Below are 20,335 nucleotides of genomic sequence, written 5' to 3'. Positions count from 1 at the left end.
TCCAGGCTAGCCAGAGTTTCATAATGAGACCGTGTCTCAAAATAAACAAATAAAAAAACAAATGTAATTAAATCTATTAATATTATTAATATTAGTAGTCAATAATTAGCAGTTTATGATTTAATAAATATTTAATTATTATATGAGAATTTTCCTATTTATTTTTCCAGTGGTATTTGAGATCATTTACCATTATGTCCTGTAGCATTAAATGTCCAATTAAAACAGCTGCGGCGCTTTCCTGGCTATCCGCCCCAAAGTTCTGGATTCCTGAATGAAAGACACACACACACACACACACACACACACACACACACACACACACACACACACACCCTTTACATTTTGATATGTCTTAATCAAGTCAGCAGCTGGGCCATTTTCTTTTTTTTTTGTTTGTTTTTTTTGTTTTGTTTTGTTTTGTTTTTTTGGTTTTTTTTTGTTTTTGTTTTTGTTTGTTTGTTTTGGGTTTTTTTTGGGTTTTTTGAGACAGGGTTTCTCTGTGTAGCCCTGGCTGTCCTGGAACTCACTCTGTAGACCAGGCTGGCCTCGAACTCAAGAAATCCGCCTGTCTCTGCCTCCCAAGTGCTGGAATTAAAGGCATGCGCCACCACCGCCCGGCTGTCATTTTCTAACCTCCACATAGCTAATCCACCTCTCGCCAATAATTCGAAGTTGTTACTAAGTCTTGTATTCCATCTTGGCTGCCCTAGACCAAATCATGCAGCCCTCTTGAGCTGCTCTGCCCCAACCTCCTACATGGTGGCCATACTATCTGTTCCCCACCTTCTCAGGCATAGTGTTTCCTCTCCTTCACCTCTCCTGGCAAGTTGGATCTCCTTTCTTTCTCTTTCCTCTCCTTAGCCCAGGAATCCTAAAATCCCGCCTCTGTCTGCCCTGTTCAGCCATTGGTATCATTATTTATCAATCAGAACCAACTGGGGGCATGGTCTCTGAATATCTTTCGTGGGGCAGTTTTAGGAACCCAAATAAACAAAAGAATACAACAGCTGCAATGTCCTAATCAGTGTATAATGTTAATTAATAAAACACAGTTAATAAGATACTAGATAATGGTACAGTGGTAATGGTTATTGTACTTTATAATTTTCTGTGTGCCTTAAATATTTCTTTTTTCTTTTAACCTACCAGCAGAGGTGAAGAAGGAAACTAGCTAAACATGGTGATGTATACCTTTAATCCTAGCCCTCTAGAGGTAGAAGTAGGCTGATCTATGAGACCCCTGTCTCAGAGAAAACAAAAACCAAACCAAAAAGAAGGAAATTACTGGGTGGTGCATGCCCTTATTCCTACCTAGCACTTGGGAGGCAGAGTCAGGCAAATCTCTGAGTTCAAAGCTATCCTGGTCTACAAAGCAAGTTCAAGGACAGCCACGGCTTTACAGAGAAACCCTACTTGAAATATTTTAAAGAAGAAATAAAGAAGTTATTCATTATTTTTATTTTATATTTTATTAGTTTGATAGATTTTATATGTGATTACTATTATTTACATTTCTTCTCATTATTACTTTTTACATATATTAGTCAAAAATGGAAAAACTGAATACATCTAGTATATAGTAATTTCTTTTATCAATGGTGTTTTGATCACTCTATGTAGTCTTTTTTTTTTTTTTTTTTTTTTTTGGCTACTTATTTATTTATTTGACTTTTCAAGACAGGGTCAGTCTGTGGTGGCCCTAGCTGTCCTGAAACTCACACTGTATTCCAGGTAGGCCTTGAACTCCATCTGCCTCTGCTTCTTGAGAGCTGGGATTAAAGGAGTGCACCACCAACTGCCCATCTACCCTATCTAGTCTTAAGGTAAATTTATATTAAATATTGAAATTAAGTATACCAGTAGAATATAAGATGGAGTTTCTCAAGAATTTATGTCTCAGGTCCTCTACCCTGCCTTTCTTAATTTCCTTTGTGTTTTTATAAGTCTTTGGTGTTTTGGAATTTTCTGAACCAAAAAGCACTAGAAGAATGTATATTTGTTGTAAATATTATTCCGTGTAGTTTTGAGTATTTATAGAAGTCAACTGATAGAAATGAATACCTTTTTAGTTTTCCAAGACAGGGTTTTTAGACAGGTATCCCTGGCTGTCTTGGAACTCACTCTGTAGACCAGGCTGGCCTCGAACTCAGGAATCCACCCTCCTCTGCCTCCCAGGTGCTGGGATCAAAGGCTTGCATCACCACCGCCCGGCTCAGAAATGAACACTTTTAAAGGGGGCATTGCTAAGGCTGCTCTCACAGTGATAAGACCTTTGCTCTGAAAGTGTAGACCATGAGACCATTGATAAGGGAAACTACTATATACTAGAATGTTCACAGAGCTAACCCCTACTCCAAATAAAACCTATTATATTTTAAGCCAAAAGGATCTTGAATGATACTTAGGATAAATTTCTTACTATGATATTATTCACAGATCCAGAAGGTAGTCTATTTTGGGGTGGGTAGAGGGTTTGTGAAGTGCCTGCCATGAAAGTATAACTTGTGTTTGGATCCTGAGCACTAATGGAGAAACTCAAATGTATAGCAGGAGTTAACTATAATCTCAGTATAGGGAGGTGGAGACAGGAGGATCCCAAGGATTGTCTAGCCAAACAATTTAGCCTAACTGGAGAGCAGTAGTTTAGTAAGACCTGTCTCAAAAAATAGATGGAGAGCCTTTGAAGTCACCTGACATCAGCCTTTGCCTTACACACACACACACACACACACACACACACACCACAACACAACACATACACCCAACAAAGGCAGTATGTTTTAAGCAACTTTGGCATTTAAATATTTTGTTCTGTATCAAATTGTTAAAGGTAGTTGTGTTAAAGAATTAAAGGTAGCTGTGAACCACCTAATGTGAGTACTGCAAATTGAGTCCTGTGGATTGAAACAAGTACCATAACCAGAGCTCTCTCCAGCCCCAAGCCATAGTATTCTAACTTACTTTTTGTTTTTAGAGCTGGAAGGAAGGAAAGAAGGCATGTTTAGTGTATGTGTTACTTATATGTTCATATATTTGGGTTTGGATGCATGAGTGGTAGGATTCACATGTGGAGATTAGAGGATAACCGTAGGTGTTTTGTCTTCAGCTCTGTTGGAGACAGTTTATTCACTGCTCTGAATACTTTGAGCTTCTGGAGAACCTCTTGTTTCCCTTTCTCTTTTGCAGTAGGAGTTCTGCATGTCCAGTTTTCCCTGAGTGCTGGGATGGAACTTCAATCCCCTCACTGAGCATCTCTCCAGCCTTGTTTTGTTTGTTTGTGTTTTAAACCACCATTTTTGGAGTGAGCTACAAGTGCCATGACTTAGCTATTGAGCTATCTTACTGGCCCACTGTTTGCTTGATTTTTTTTTTTTAGGGCAAGGTCTTACTACATAACCGTAGCTGGCCTAATAATCCCTATGAAATTGGTATTTTTGTTTGTTTGTTTGTTTTTGTTTTTAAACTCAAAGCAGTCTTCTTGCCTCATCTTCCTGCTACTGGGATTACAAGAATGTGCCACCACATCCTGCTTTTTTTTTTTTTTTTTTTTTTTTTTTTTTTTTTTTTTTTTTAAATTTTATGTATGTGAGTGCACTGTCGCTCTTTTCAGACACACCAGAAGAGGGCATCGGATCCCATTACAGATGGTTGTGAGCCACCATGTGGTTGCTGGGAATTGAACTCAGGACCTCTGGAAGAGCAGTCACTGCTCTTAACCTCTGAGCCATCTCTCCAGCCCCCACATCCTGCTTTTGAGTATCATTTCTAAAAAATTTTTTTTTGATGTAGTGGCAGTATTGCTGTTACTATTTTCTTCATTGAACTGTTTTTAGGTCTAAGAATATATCACTAGTTGTGTGTGTGTGTGTGTGTGTGTGTGTGTGTGTGTGTGTGTATAGCTCTGGCTGTCCTGAGCTCTCTATGCAGGATGAAATGTTTGAATTTGGAAATTACTACATAGTGTCTTTTTTTCTTTTTTAAAGATTTACTTGTTTGTTTGTTTATTATGTATATAGTGTTCTGCCTGCATGCATGCCTGCATGCCAGAAGAGTACATCAGATCTCATTATATATAGATGGTTATGAACCACCATGTAATTGCTAGGAATTGAATTCAGGACCTTCGGAAGTTTAAAATGGAAGACCCTTGTAGTTTAAAGATGTGTGTCACTACAACCTGCAGCATTATCTTGTATGCAATTGTCAACATGGTTGACATAGAAATTCTCCTGTGTTTGGTTCCTTTTACTGCCAGCAGCAGTAAAGGATTCTTTTTATTCTGTTTCTTTGCCATCAGAATATCATAGAATGGGATTGAGAGTATAGGTCAGTGATAATAAAGTGCTTGCTTGCCACTAGACCCTGGGTTTAATTTCCAGCACCACTACCCAAATGAAATTATATAGTATATATGCTAATGTGTTTGTCTGTTGTCTACCCACATGAAATATATAATCTTAAAACAAGTGCTGGTAGATATACACCTTTAAGCTCAGTAGGGAGGCAGAGGCAGGCAGATCTCTTGAGTTAGAGGCCATCCTGGTCTACAGAGTGAGTTTTTAAACTGTTTCCAAAAACCAAAATAAAAATTACAAGTAAGCCAAGCTCTAAGAAGTACCCTTTAATCCTAACACTTTTGAGGCAGAGGTAGGCAGATCTTTGTAAATTAGAGGCAGCCTGGTCTAGATAGTGAGTTTTAGGACAGCCAGGGATATAGAGAAAGACCCAGTCTCAATGAATGAATCAATAAATAAATAGATGGATGGATAAATAAATAGATGAATAAATGAACAAATAAATAAATAATGTAATTCCGGGCTGGAGAGATTGCTTAGCAGTTACGAGCAGTGGCTACTCTTCTTTGGGACCTATGTCCTTGAACCCACATAGAGGCTTACAATCATCAATATTTCCAGTCCCAAATCTGATACCTTCTTCTGACCTCCAAGGATACTGCATGCTTGTGGTATACCAGCTGATGTGTGGGCAAAACACCCTTACACATAAAATAAAAATAAAGTACAAACTAAGACAGAATGGTGCATGCTTATAATCCTAGTACTGAAGGTGAAGGCAGATAGGAGTTCAAGTCCAGCCTTACATAGTGTGATGGTCTGCATATGCTCAGCCCAGGGAGTGGCACTATTAGAAGGTGTGGCTCTGTTGGAGTGGGTGTGTCACTGTGGGTGTGGGCTTTAAGACCCTCATCCTAGCTGCCTGGAGGCCAGTATTCTGTTAGCAACCTTCAGATGAAGATACAATATTCTCAGCTCTGCCTGCACCATGGCTGCCTGGACTCTGCCATACTCCTACCTTGATGATAATGGGCTGAACCTCTAAACCTGTAAGCCAGTCCCAGTTAAATGTCCTTTGTTGGTTATGGTGTTTCTTCACAGCAGTAAAACCCTAACAAAGACACATTGAGTTCATTGTTAACCTGGCGTATGTGAGACCCTATAGGGCCCTTCAGCCCAATAGAAAACGGAGGCCAGGCTGAGGAGATGGTTTCAGTGAGTAAAGTACTTACTATACAAGGATGAAGAGGACCTGTGTTCAGAGCCCATGCACCTTTAAAAAAAAAAAAAAAAGTCAAGTGTGACAGGGTATACCTTTAGGTGGAAACAGGCAGATATGGGGAACTCAAGCCCAACAGATTGAATGAGCTCTAGGAGTTTGTTGTTGTTGTTTGATTGTTTTGTTTTTCAGGACACGGTTTCTCGGTGTAGCATGGACTGTCCTAGAACTTGCTTTATACAGCAGGGTGGCCTCAGACTGACAGAGGTTTACCTGCCTCTGCTTCCTGAGTGTTGAAATTAAAGACAAGTGCCACCACTGCCTGGCATGAGAAGTCATGTCTTTAAAAAATAAGATAGGCCGGGCTGTGGTGGCGCACGCCTTTAATCCCAGCACTTGGGAGGCAGAGGCAGGTGGATTTCTGAGTTCGAGGCCAGCCTGGTCTACAGAGTGAGTATCAGGACAGCCAGGACTACACAGAGAAACCCTGTCTCGAAAAACCAAAAATAAAAATAAAAATAAAAAGATAGATATAATGTTTGTTTTTAAAGGTATCTTAGAAAAAGGTTTGGTTATACTTTCATATGGACAATGGTAAGATGGCTCAGTGGGTAAAAACTCTTGTCCTCAGGCCTTACAGACTGAATTTCATCTCCAAACCCACATGGGAGGAGAAGAGAACTGACTCTTAAATGTTGTTCTCTGACCTCCACATGTGCTGTAGTATTCATGCTTACACATGCACACACACAAAGTATTAGCTAAGCATGTAGCTCAGTGGTACTTACCTAGCATGCTAAAGCCCCTGGGTTCAGTCCTCCCAGCACTAGGTATATCAGGGGCCAGGGGACTAGTGTGATTCAAATGGCAATAGCTTGTGCCTCAGCCATAGTCAAGGACCACTCTATCAGTGTTGGAACCCGCACTGCCAAAAGCCTTGGGGGCTAACTGTTAGAGCCCGCATTGCCCCAAGCTGCTCCCATCCAAAGGTTGGGGTTCAGCAAAAGAGAGAGTGAGGACAGACTCGAAGAATGGAGACCAAACAGAGTGTGATTCTATCCCGTTTATTCTTAAGTCTCTCTTCTTAATCTAAATCCCAAGTCTTGAGTTTCTAATCCCAGTCCTAAATTGCTAGTCTCTTTCCCAGTTCCAAGTTCTCTTCCAAGTGCCTGTCTCAAGTACAAGTGTCTAATTCCTAGTTCTCTGTCTCAAGTCTAAGTGCTTTCATCTGAGTTCTCTGGTCCAAGTGTTTAATTCCTAGTTGCTTTCTTCTGTCTCAAGTGTCTTAATACTTTCTTCTGTCTGCCTCTTGCCTTTTATATGTCTCACTTTTAAGCCATGCCTTTAAGTCACGCCCTTAAGTCTGGGCTCTAAATCACACCTTTAAGTCTCACACACCCAAGGGAAAATTCTGGGTATCTAAAACAAGATGTTATCAGAGTGTGCTCAGCTGTTGTAGGCTATTGTGAACAAGTCTCTTGTCAGGGTATATGGCTCAAGATGGCTGCAAGGATGATAGCCACCTATTGTCAGCTCCCCACAAGCCATAAATTGGACTTTGTAGTAGGATGTTATTTTCAGTGCTTGAGGCCCCCTTAGTGGCCTCATCACTTGGATTCTCAAAAGAAACAGATTTTATTCAAATACCAGTCTAAGCATAGGGGATAGAAAAGACCAACCAGCTAAACTACAGAACTACCACAAGGAAATCTTTTGTATTTCCCTCAGAATTTCTGTTCTCTACTTATTTCTTCTTCCTTTGTTTTTGTCTTGTTTTTGATAGGCTCTCACTGTGAAATGTAGGCCGGCCTTGAACTCATGATCTTCTTACTTCAGCTTTCTGAATGCTGGGAGTGCAGGTCCATGCTAGTATACCTGGTTTGTTTGTGATATTCACATTTACACACACAGCAAGTATCATTGTGTAGGTTTACCCACGACATGCTTTGCAGACCAGGCAGTTTCATCTCACAGAGATCCACCTGACACCCCAGAGTGCTGGGATTAAAGGTGTATGCCACTTTGCTATTTTGGCCATGGGAATTTTACAAAATATTTGAACCATAACATAATTCTTGCATTGTTTGAGGACATGAGTGTGTGTGTGTGTGTGTGTGTGTGTGTGTGTGTGTGTGTGTGTGTATGTGTGTGTGTGTATGTGTGTGTGTGTGAGTGACACAAAAGAGCTCTATAAAAGTATGCTTTTTTAATTCTCAAAGAGATGTCTTATGTTGCTTGCTGTGTAGTGCCATGGATTGATCCTAGGGCCTTGGCTATGTCAAGGAAACGGTCTACCACTGAGCTATAAATGCTCTCAACTAAAGTAATTGTAGAGACTTTAAGAGCAGAACAATCACTTTGACAGGGCTAATTTGAGAGATCAGCGGTGATTTCAAGAAGCAAGGTCTGATGAACAAAGTAATCCCAGCTTTCAGGAGGCTGAGGCAAGATGATCTTAGTGAAATTCAGTCTTTAAACTACAGCAGGGGCAAGAGAGGTGCCTCAACAGTTAAGAGTATGTACTATTCTTGCAGAAGACCTGAATTTAGTTCCCATATCAAGTAGCTGGCAAGTGCTTTATAACTCCAGTACCAGAAGGCTCCTTTGGGTCTTTGTACCTGCATGTACAGACATGTGTAGAATAAAAGTCCTTTTTTTAAAATATTTGCCTCTGTAAACTCATTCTAGAAATTCTTTGAATTTCTTTAATCTTTATCTTATACATCCTCTCATCAGAAACCATCTATTTGGTGTAGCAAGTATCTTGAAGCAACTGACTCTAAAACTTAAAAAAAAAAAAAAAAAAAAAAAAACTAGTTAAAAAGAAAATCTTACTTTATATTGTATATATTATGATAGCTCTATAATCTTGGGTCAGCTATTTCATGTGAGTAGGTTTATCATATACTCAGGAGAGTCTTAATTTACTAAAGTTGAAATGATAATTGTGAGGAATGTCTTTGTGATGAATTCTTCTATAAAGAAAGATTAAAGATTATTTCTGATCAACATAGTTCTGAGCCATCTGTGACTTCATTCTCTTACCCTGTGTTTGCAAGAAAAGTCAGCAAAAAGATTACAATTTTTCCGTGTGACTTAACAATCACAAAGCTTACATAATTTTTTCTACTTATGAACCTCTTCTTTGTATACATTAATGTTTAATAAAAAGATCGTTTATGTTACACAGTGTGGTAGTTTGAATATGTTTATTAGCCCATGGGAAGTGGCACTATTAGGAGATGTGGCCTTGCTGGAATAGGTATGGCCTTGTTGGAAGAAGTGTGTCCCTATATTGGCAGGCAGGCTTTGAGGGCTGGAGTGCTCAAGCTCCACCCAGTGCAGAGACAGTCTTCTCCTGGCTGGTCTTGGATCAAGATGCATCACTCTTGGCTCCTCAGGAACCATGTCTGCCTACATGATGCCATGTTCCCACCATGATGTTAATGGACTGAACCTCCAAAAGTGTAAGCCAGCCCCAATTAAATGTTTTCCTTATAAGAGTTTCTTTGGTCATGGTCTCTATTCACAGCAATGAAACCCTAACTAAGACACACAGCAATCATAGTCTCAATATCAAGTATAGTTCTGTCTAAGCATTTATTGGCAGTGATATTGTACTTTGCAGTACGTTAAGAATTTTCGAGGCTTGGTTATTAGAAATTGGGGTATATCTAGAGTCTGAAATGTAACATAAGTTTTCACAGGCTGACTGTTTCTAAAAGCAGCTAATGAAAAAGAAAGTGGCTGTAAATGTTTGAATTCAGTAGTCTTCAGTCTCAGAATCTGCTCTACTTCAGTAGAATTGTAGTAAAGTGAGTAGTTCTGCAGCTTTGCCATTCTCAGCATAAGTATGTATGCCTTTTGCAGCTTCTAAAACTTCGAATACCTACATGATATTTTGTCAAGTGAGGGCCTTGGCCTTGAGGGGGTTTTAGTAGTTTTTAGTCTAATGTAAACTTAAATGAGCACTGTAGAAAGGATATCTTGGATTTTACTTTTAAATACATGATACTTTGTTAGGAGCCAGGCTTAATCAGCCATGTTTAATTAGGCTGATGCCCTTCATAGTATTTGCTTTATTAGCTTAGTTATCTTTTACATGATGGATAAAAGTGCCCTGATATATTAAAATGGTAGGTAATAGACAATCAAGAATGGACAGCCACTAAAAGTCTGTGTTGTTCTACTTATTTACTAACCTATTTCCTCACAGGTTACTTCCCTAGAAGGCACTGGCAGATCTCTGCTCTGAGATCTGGAAAAGGGGCTAGCAGGGCTGGGGAAGGGTGCAGTGAATATCTTTTGCTTCCATACTTTGTATATTTGAGCTACCCTTGTTTGATGATAGCTGGGTAATCAAGCCATAGATAATCCTGATTGTTTTTGTTTAAGTTTTTCCCATAACTGTTATTAGAACAATTGACTGTTCTTCAACAGGAATGTTAAAACCATTTCACAATCTTGAGCAGTTTCATTGCACCTTGATGTCTCTGGCTGTGTGTGGATTGACTATAAAGACTGCTTGAGTTGTAGGAGAGGATAGGGATCATTGCTGTCAAACTGAGCATTGGGGAAGTAGAGACAGGAGAACTGCTGGAAGTTTGAAGCCAAATGAAAACTAAGTTGAATATGGTAGTACATGTCTTTATTCCTAGAACTCTAAGAGATGGAGGAAAGCTTGGTTTCAGTGGGTTCCAGGCCAGCCAGAGTTACACAGTAAGACCAAGTCTCCAAAGAGAGAGAAGAGAGACCAATTTTGGAACATATAAGATAATCTTAAAATTGGCCTACCTATGGGACTCCTGGCTAGGCTGGAGTAGAAGTCCATTCCTGTGATAAAGTATCATCCATTGATACTGCTGTAACAGCATATTTGTCTGTTGAGAAGTATAAAAGTTGCCGGGCGGTGGTGGCGCACGCCTTTAATCCCAGCACTTGGGAGGCAGAGGCAGGCGGTCTACAGAGTGAGTTCCAGGATAGCCAGGGCTACACAGAGAAACTCTGTCTAGGAAAAAAAAAAGTTATTTTTTGCCTTAAAAATTTCTAAATCTACTGATGTGTCCAAGTGGTGGATTCAGAATATACAATTTCACAGTAGTGATTTGCTCTGGTGATTGTTGTTCAGTGTTTGCAAACTTCATGTTTTGGAGGTTAGATACACAGATGTCCAATCTAAAAGCAATACCTTTCTCCTGAGGTACTTTATTCCAAGCATTCTGGGTATCTGGGAATGGGTTTATTCAGTTCTTTGTCCTTGCAATAAGAACTAACTAAGCTATGTTAGCTACATTTGTTGCTGATAACAAATATCCAACAAGATTTATTGTGCACTCTTAAAAACTGGACCAGCAATTTAACAACTAAAACAAAATGTTATCATTAAGATACAGGTTTTGCCCAGAGTAATGGGATACATCTTTAATTATAACATTGGGGAGTCAATGACAAATTGTTCTCTGAGTTTGAAGCCAACCTGGGTCTAGCCAGAGCTAAATAGAAAGACTCTTATCTTTAAAAAAAAAAAAAACAAAACAAAACAAAAAAAGTTACGCAAGCACACACTTTCTCCTATCTAGTGGCCATTCCCTTTGAAAGCTTAGTCTTTAAGAAGACTCAGTTAAGCCTAGCTGTGGTGGTATACATCTTTAATCCCAGCACTTGGGAAGCAGAGGCAGACAGATCTCTGTGAGTTCGAGACTACACTGGTCTACAGAGTGGATTCCAGAACAGTAGTGCTACACAGAGAAACACTGTCTTGAAAAACATAAAATAAACAAATAAGACTGAAATAGGTTGTGAAATGTCCTATTTGACAGACTAGCAAGGTTAAGTGAATATCTGACTCCATCTAGTTTTACCTACTGATACTAGTCTTTTTTGAGAATTTAGGGATCAAAGTAATCAATATTTAAATCCTCATTTTATTTTGATCTGCTTTTTACATGGACTAGTTGACATAATCTTTACAATTATTTTGTCAGTTAAGAATAGTTAATCCTGGGGCAGTGGTGGCACACTCCTTTAGTTCCAGCATTTGAGAGACAGAGGGCAGGTGGATCTCTGTGAGTTCTAGGCTAGCTTGTTGTACAGAGCAAGTTTCAAGACAGCCAGAGCTACACAGAGGAACCCTGTCTTGAAAAAGAACAAAACAAAAGAAAGAGAATTCTTAATTTCACTTTATGGAAGATGAGGACCTTTCTGAAGGTCATGGAGTAGAAGCAAGATTCAAATTTAAGGAACCTACTCCAGAGTCCACATTGTTTTAGCACTTTTTTGTTTTTTACCTTTATTTAAGAGAGAGTTTATTAGTGGTAAGTGCCATGGTATATGTGTAGAAGTTAAAGAACAACTTGCAGGAATCAGTCCTCTCCTACATATGGATCCTGTGGATTGAGCTCAGTTTGTCAGGTGTGGTGGTAAGCACCTTATGCACTGAGCTGTCTTACCAGCCTGGGTTGTTTGTTTGTTTGTTCAGGGTTTTCCTGTTAGCCTTGGCTGGCCTGGAATTTGCTATGTAGACCAAGCTGGTTTTGAACTAATAATCTTCCTTCTTCTAACTCCTGAGCTTTGGGGGAACCAACCCATGGTCTCCCAAATGAGACGCTCCAAGATACACTATCTTCTGGTTTGGAAAGGTGTTGCACTGACCAGTTTTCCTACATGCAACTCTGACTCTCCCTTCATACAGATCTCTTCCTGACTGACTCCTGGGGGTAGATTGTCTGCTCCTAATACCAAGCACAAGTTGATAAATAAATGAGCCAAGAGGACCTTCTCTGTAGTCGTAAATGAATTTAGTGCTGACATTCAGTAGCTGGTCATCCAGCCTCTCTGAACATGGTTCCTTATTTGTAAAGTAAGTGTGTTGCTTCATGGGATCATTTAGGGGATTAAGTAATATATATAGCACACTTATCAGTTTCTGGCTCTGAGTAAATGCTTAGTATATGTTAGCAATTTTTATTGGTATTGTTCTTTAACTTTTAGAGCAATACTGAAGCAGTTTGTCAGAAACTAGATGCTAAGACCAGTTAGGTGGACAGTTTTCCTTTGGTTTTATTTAATAAGACAATAATCTTATTCTATGTATTTCTCTTGACTCTTTTGGTGCAAAAAGCAGAGAGGTAAAGCATTATTTGACAGATGTATGGATTCAAGCAAGAAACTGAGGTCCAATTGCAAGGAAATGACTTGTATAATTCAGAGCCCTGTCTGAGGAGACACAGAGGACCCTAGAGGGCGGAGAGTGAACACAGCGCAGGGGCTAGTTCCAGAGTCGCATCTTCGGTTAGTTCAATTACCAGCGTGGGTGAGAGTCCCTTGTCAGTAAGCAGAGATCCTTCCCCTTTCTGCTCCAATATATTGGCTGACTCATATTTATTAAAACATTTTTTAATGTGAAGTAGAATTTGTGACTTATCCAAAACAGGCAGGGAAGCTCTGTAAGTAGAGGTTTGTTGAGACCCCTTGTCCCACCTGTTCCTGTGCCAGCTTTCCCAGAGGCTCCGCAGATTTAGGGTTAGCTTGCTCTGTAGGCTCCAAATCTGAATGGTGATACCGCCGCCGCTGTCCTTGTAACACCACCACCACCAGCACCACCAGTGTTGCTGCTACTGGCCATTCACAGTTTGCTGCTATTAAGAATATAATCTGCTGTGAAACTTTCACCTTCCTCCTTTCTTCCTGTCTTCAGTGTTGTTGTACTTTCTCCTGGCGCTTTGGCTGTACAACCAGTATGTTAGACATCAAAGTTGCTAGCTTATTACCTCTCCAGGGAGACATGTTAGCCATAGAAAAGAAGGTAATTGAGAGAGAACCTATGCCTGTGCTTACTAGTGTGGGAGTGAGGAATGGGGCACTTGCTCAGGAGAACTCAGGAGAGTGTTCTACAAGACCTGGAGAAGTGACTGGGCATAGCCTACACAAGGACAGTGCCCTGGTCTGCTGGAAGCAAGGCGGAAGACAAGTTTTACCTTCTCCCACCCACATCCTTAAAGTTAATCTCACTTTGCCACACACACTATTCCAAGTCTGTGGCATAAAACAAACGGCCATCTCATGTATTTTTCATCAATTGTTTCAGCTTAGGGATTGGAAAGGCCATCTGTGCCTTCCTATCTCTGTTACTCTAAGGGTTATAGTTAATGGCTTTTTTGTCTTTCTTTTTACAGGGAACTCTAATGATCCATGACAAAGAAGTCACTCTTGAGTATGTGCCAAGTCCAGATTTTTGGTACTGCAAACGAGTAAGTACTAAAAATTCTGTTTTAGAAATAAGCACTCCAGAGACACTATTCTACATACCACCTAGCCCACTGTTTCCTTGCATTGCACTCAATAAAATAGTCTTTAAAAGAAAAGAAATGAACATTCCACATCTCCATGTCTCTGGGTATGCTACCTATGAAAATTTTAAGCCATACTCTTATTGGAGGTCTTACTGCAATGAGACTGAAAATTCAATGTCAGTTTTTATTGCTACTAGTTTGAAATTAACTACAAGGTAAGTGTGGTAGTGCATGCCTTTAATCCCAGCAGCTCTTGTGAGGTAGAGACAGGTAAATCTCTCAGTTCAAACCCAGCTGGTCTAGAAAATGTATGCCAGCCAGGCATACACAGTGATGTTTCAAAAATAACCACTACAACAAAAAAATTATTTACAAAAAATGTATAAAGTTTATGATGCATGGTTTATCAAGTGGGAATGTGTGTATATATATTCACATCTATACATTTTTACATATACATGTACATACAGATACATGTATATACATATATACATATATATACATAGAGGGCGTGTGTGTGTGTGTGTGTACATACATACCTGGGAAAATGGTTAAGAGCACTTGCTGTGGAAGCAAGAAGACCTAAGTTTACTGTCTATTTCCCATATAAAACCCATGTAGAGCCTATTTTTCCATTTTTCTCTTTATTGTTGTGATAAAACACCATGACCAAAATTAACTTAGAGAGGAAAGGTTTTATTTTATCCTACAGTTATATTGCATTGTGAAGGGAGGGGGTCAAGGCAGAAATTCAAGTCAGCAACTTGGAGGCAAAGACTAAAGCAGAAGCCGTAGATGAATGCTATTTACTGTCTTTCTCCCCATGCCTTAATTCACTTTACTTTCTTATACAGTAAAACCCAGAAACACCTACCAGGGAGCTGCAGTGCCTACAATGGGCTAGGCCCCCCATATCAGTCACTAATTAAGAAAATGTCCTAGAAATTTGTCCTAGCAATCTAATAGATATATTTTCTTGAGGATTCCTCTCCCCAGATGACTCTAGCTTGTCTAAAATTGACCAAAACAAAACAAACAAACAAAAAGCTATCCAGGACAGATGTACCTGCCTGTAACTCCAGCATGGGGAGAGGTGGACAGAGACAAGTAAGTCCCAGGAACTTGCAGATTAACTTGCAACTAGCATAGATGAACCACTGAACTGCAGGTCTTTTATTCAGACCCTCTCTCAAAAAATAAGATGGAGAATAATGGAGAAAAACACCTGACATCATCTTCTAGTGTCTGCCCATACACACATGTGTGCACACATAATATGTACACAGTAAATATGTATGGTTTGGAGAAACGGCTTAATCAGTGAAGAACTTGCTACGTAAACATTAGGACCTGAGTTTGATCCTCAGGACCCATAACAAAACGAAATCACATGGCACATACTTGTAATCAGCACTGGGAAGTAGAGATAGGCATCTTCCCAGGGCTCCCTGGCCAGCTAGCCTGTCCTACTTTTAGACCCAGGCCAGTGAGATGACTTGTCTCAGAATCCAAAGTTATTGAGAAGTGATACTTAAAGTTGTGCGTGGGCACGGGCACACACACATACTCCAAAACATATATGCGTGTATGTTAGGTCTGGGGGAATATAGCTCAGTAGTAGAATACTCAACCTAGCATGTTGATACCCTGGGTTCAATCTCTATTATTAAATCTTTTTTTTTTTTTTTAAATCTTTTTGTAAATGGTTGTTTTGCCAGTACATGGCTTGTGTGCTCGTTGTCCATGGATGACAGAAGATTGCATTGTGTCCCCTGGAATTCGAGTTACAGAGAACTATGAGCCACCATGTAGGTGCTTTGAATCAAATCTGGGTCCTCTTTAAGAGCAAGTGTTCTCAACTGCTCAACCTTTTCTCCAAGCCCTGGGAAGAGAGGGGTTTTTTGTTGTTGTTGTTTTGTTTTGTTTTGTTTTTAAGATTTATTTTATTATTTATTTATTTAATGTATGTAAGCACACTGTCCTTGAAACACCAGAAGAGGGCATCAGATCCAATTACAGATGGTTGTGAGCCACCATGTGCTTGCTGGGAATTGAACTCAATGACCTTTGGAAGAGCAGCCAGTGCTCTTAACTGTTGAGCCATCTCTCCAGCCCGAAGAGAGTCTTAATAATAAAGAATTTTCTAGACCAGATTAGCCTGTGGAAATGTCTATGGGGATTGTCTTAGTTTGTAATTGATATAGGGATATCTATCCATTGTGGGCTAAACCATTCCCTAGGCAGAGAGGTTTGTTTTTGTTATTGTTTTTTGAGACAGTGTTTCTCTGTGCAGCCCTAGCTGTTCTGGATCTAGCCTTGTAGACCAAGCTGACCTCAGTCTTAGATATCTCCCTGCCTTGAGTGCTGAGATTAAAGGCATGCACCATCACTCCCACCTGACAGGGAGTCTTGAAATGTATGAGAGAAGAGAAACCTAGCTGATGCAAAACAAGCAAGGATGGATTTATGTTCTCGACTGTGGATATGGTGTAACTAGCTGCTTAAGTTTACGCCTTGACTTCTTGAAATGATGAGGTGTAACTTGGAGTTGTAAGCAAAATAAACACTTTTTTTCTCCCTTATGTTTCTTTTTGTCTGAGTATTTGTCACAGCAACAGAAATAAAACAATAGCAGGAAACTAAGGCAGGAAGATCACAAATTCATGAACATTCTGGACCTTGACCCTATCTCAAATACAAAACAAAACAGACAACAAAAACCCCACATAATTCAGAGTCACATTAAGTACCTTCACAATATTGTGCAATCATTAATACCATCTAGCTCCAGAACTCTTCCCCGCCCCCAGAGGTTGAGCTGGGGATTGCTGGTGACCAAACATTAGACTTGATGTATGCTAAACAAGTATTCTGCTATTGAGTCTCACTGGATGGTAACAGTGTACCCATTTAATCCCAGCACTTGGGAGGTAGAGGAAGGTGGACCTCTGTGAGTTAGAAGCCAATCTGGTCTACATAGCAAGTTCTAAGACAGTCAGGACTACATAATAAGGCCTTGTCTCCAAAACAAAACCCAACAACAACAAAAGAAAAAGATGGAGCTTTATGGTCCAATCTGGCCTCAAAGTTGTTGTATAGCCATGATCACCTTGATCTTCAGATTGTCGTACCTCCACCTCCCAAGTGCTGTGGTCGCATGCACACCACCATATCTGGTTTATAAGATGCCATAGGTTGAACACCGGACCTGGTTCATCCCAGACAGGCACACGGACAGCCATGCATGCTATATTCCTAGACAGCCACACGGACAGCCATGCTACATTCCTAGCCCTTCACATTTTTTTTCTTTTTGTTTTCTCCTCCTTCTCCTTCTCCTCTTCTTCCTCCTCCTCTTCCTCCTCCTTCCCTCCCCTCCCCTCCCCTTCCTTCCTTCCTTCCTTCCTTCCTTCCTTCCTTCCTTCTTCTTCTCCTTCTCCTCCTCCTCCTCCTTCTTCTTCCTTTTCCTCCCCCCTTCACATTTTTAATTACCTGCAGTATGATTGATGAATCAGTCACTTCCTCATACTACCTTCTTTTAGGTCCTAGTTTGTCACTAATTTTCTGTTTCTGGATTTGCCTGTTCTGGACATTTCATACAATGAAATCAGAAATCAGAGCATTAATCACTGCTTCATTCTTTTCTGTAGCTGAATATTATACAGATTTATATCATTTTTTATTACTCATCAATTGATACACATTTGTTTTTTTCTGCCTCTTAACTATTGTGAATAATTAAACTTCTGTACTAGTTTTTCTTTGGACACTTACTTATAATTCTTTGCATATATGTACCCAAGAAGGGAATTGTTGGGTCATAGTAATAAGTTTATATTTAACTCTTTGAGGAACTACCAAACCATTTTCTATACCCTGCTGCTGTGTCATATACATCCTCACTGGCAGTGCAAAAGGATTTCAAAGTTTCTACATTCTTGCACGAATTTGACATTTACTATTTTTTATTGATAGCCACCCTAGTTGGCATATAGTAGCATTTTATAATTTAAAATTTGTTTTATTTGCATTGTGTGAATATTTGGGTACCCACCTGCAATGGCACCATGTGGAAGTCAGAGAACAAATTTTGGCAGTAGGTGCTTGCCTTTCACTGTGCTGCTACTGGGGATTGAACTCAGATTGTCATAATTGGCAACAGAAGTCTTTGCCCACTTTATCCATTAGCCCCCCACAGTTTATAATTTTTAAATTACATTGTTTATTTTCGTGTGTGTGAACACATGTCAGGTCGAAAGGGAAGAGGTTAGAGCAGCTTGCAGGAGTTGGTTCTTGCCTTCTATCATATGGTTTCTGGGGATAAAACTCAGGTCTTCAGTTTTGACAGCACATCTGTTTACCCATTGAGCTATCTCACTGTTACGATTTGTGTTGCCCTAAAGACTAATGATATATATCATATCTTCTGTGTAACCATTTGTATATCTTCTTAGGAGAAAAGTTCAATGATTCTTTGACCTTTTCAGTTGAATTATTTGGGGTTTTGTTGCTAAATATAAATTACCCCCATATGATCTACGAAGATTTAACACTGTGTTTTATTGTAAAAGTTTGACTATTTCACTCCAGAGATGGAGTGAGTTGGTTGGTTAGTAGGTGGTTGGTTGTAAGACAGAGTCTCATTATGTAGCTCTTAGGGATTGTCTGTCCCAGCCTCCCAAATACTGGGAATAAAGGTATGTGTTACTATACCTGGCATATTTAGGTGTTTGATCTATTTAGGTGTTTTGATTATATTATGGTGCTGACGACCGTACCACAAAGATATATCATTAGTCTTTGTTAGTTCATTTTGTGTGTGTGATGTTAAGAGTGGAACTTTGTTGTTTGTTATATGGGATCTTCAATTCTTAATATTCATGTGAAGAAACTTTCACATGAATCACTTTGAAGCCTTATCAGAAGTCGATTTATCACTAGGGTAGGAGGGCAGTGGTACAAACCTTTAATCTCAGTACTCAGGAGGCAGAGGCAGGATGATCTCTTGAGTTCCAGAACAGCAAGGGCTATACAGAGAAACTCTGTCTTAGTTAGGACCAAGGTTATTGGGATTTTGGGTTTTGTTGTTGTTTTTATTTTACAGGACACAGTTTCTCTGTGTAACCTTGGCTGTCCTGGAACTCACTCTGTAGACCAGGCTGGCCTCAAGCTTGCAGAGATCTGCCTGCCTCTGCCTCACAATTACTGGGATCAAAGTTGTACACCACCACTCCCTGGAGTAGATTGTTTTTAAATATCACTTGGTAATAAAATGAATTTAAATACTAATACATGCTACAAGTTAGATGAACCTGAAAATTGTTATCCCAGGCAGATGACCGTATATTGGATAGTTTTATGGGCCTGGTATTAAGGGTGGAAAATAACTTCAAGAGTTCCTTTGGGAATGATGAAAATGATTTTAAATAAAATTATGGCAGTGGTTGTACTACACACTAAATGTTATTAAACTGTATACTTAAAATATGTAAGTTTTATAATACTTAACTATGCCTACCTGCCAAGTTAAGATACTACCTCTGTTGTTGGAGCACAAAACACTTCAACTGGTAAGCAGCAGGATCAGTTTGCCATTGTTAATAAATGGAGCTATCAAATACTTTGAGGGTATCCTAGGATATTCCTTTTTTTCTTTCTCAGTTTGGGCAGTTCTTACTGTGTTGGATATTCATGACAGTTTCTAAAAATGGTTTGGGTCACATTAGTCTTTCCTCTTTCCCTGCAGTGTAAGGCTAGCACTGGTGGGCATCAGTCTTCTTGTTCATTCTGCAAGGGCCCAAAGGAAGGTAAGTGTCTTAAACAATGAACAAATCATTTATTTTTATTTTATTCTTAAAAAATAGATATCTCAGGGGCTAGAGAGATGGCTTAGTGGTTAAGAAAATAAACAGTTCTTTCAGGGTCCTGACTTTGGATCTCAGCACCCACATAAGGCAGCTTACAGTTGCCTTTAATTCCAACTCCAAAGTTGTTTTTCTGGCCTCCCTAGGCACTTGAACATGTGTAGATACACTCAGACAGATACATATACATAATTTAAAATTATATATTTTAATTGACCCAGCCTATACTCCTAGTACTTGAGACACTACAGCAGGACAATCAAGGGTTTGAGGCCAATATGTGCTACTTAGCAAGAGCATTGTCAGGAATCAAAGGTTGAAAGTTCCCATTAACCAAAACTAAAGATTAGGGGGGAAAGTGTATTATTTTTTAAAAGAGAGAGAGAGAGAAGATGAGGGAAGGAGAGAAAAAAGGAATTGACACCCTATAAACTAATCTGTGAAGCTTTAAAAAATATAGTTCAGATCTGGCAAGATGCCTCAATGAGAAGTGTGGTTTCAGTTCCCAGAACCCATGTTAAAAAGCCAGAAACAGGGGCTGGAGTCATGGCTCAGTGGTTAAGAGCACTGACTGCTCTTCCAAAGGTCTTGAGTTCAATTCCCAGCAACCACATGGTGGCTCACAACCATCTGTAATGGGATCTGATGACCTCCTCTAAAGTG

The 20,335-nt window shown here is 39.6% G+C and overlaps 1 protein-coding gene across 9 annotated transcripts in view; it reads left to right on the top strand.

The window, feature by feature from the left end:
- The window catches only part of Rbm6 (RNA binding motif protein 6), an 89,755-nt gene that overhangs the window by 47,460 nt on the left and 21,960 nt on the right, over positions 1–20,335 (top strand). For 8 of the 9 annotated variants that reach the window (XM_076918139.1, XM_034484036.2, XM_034484039.2 and 5 more), the window contains 2 exons: positions 13,692–13,766; positions 19,555–19,615. In XM_076918139.1, coding sequence (XP_076774254.1) covers positions 13,692–13,766; positions 19,555–19,615 — 136 coding nt within the window. Of the gene's footprint in view, positions 1–12,676; positions 12,808–13,691; positions 13,767–19,554; positions 19,616–20,335 lie in introns of those variants that run through there. The other variant, XM_034484041.2, reaches the window with a different exon arrangement.

The sequence above is a fragment of the Arvicanthis niloticus genome, chromosome 21 (assembly GCF_011762505.2).
Source record: "Arvicanthis niloticus isolate mArvNil1 chromosome 21, mArvNil1.pat.X, whole genome shotgun sequence".
In the NCBI taxonomy this organism is placed as follows: Eukaryota; Metazoa; Chordata; class Mammalia; order Rodentia; family Muridae; genus Arvicanthis; species Arvicanthis niloticus.
This window is presented reverse-complemented; position numbering and strand designations above follow the sequence as displayed.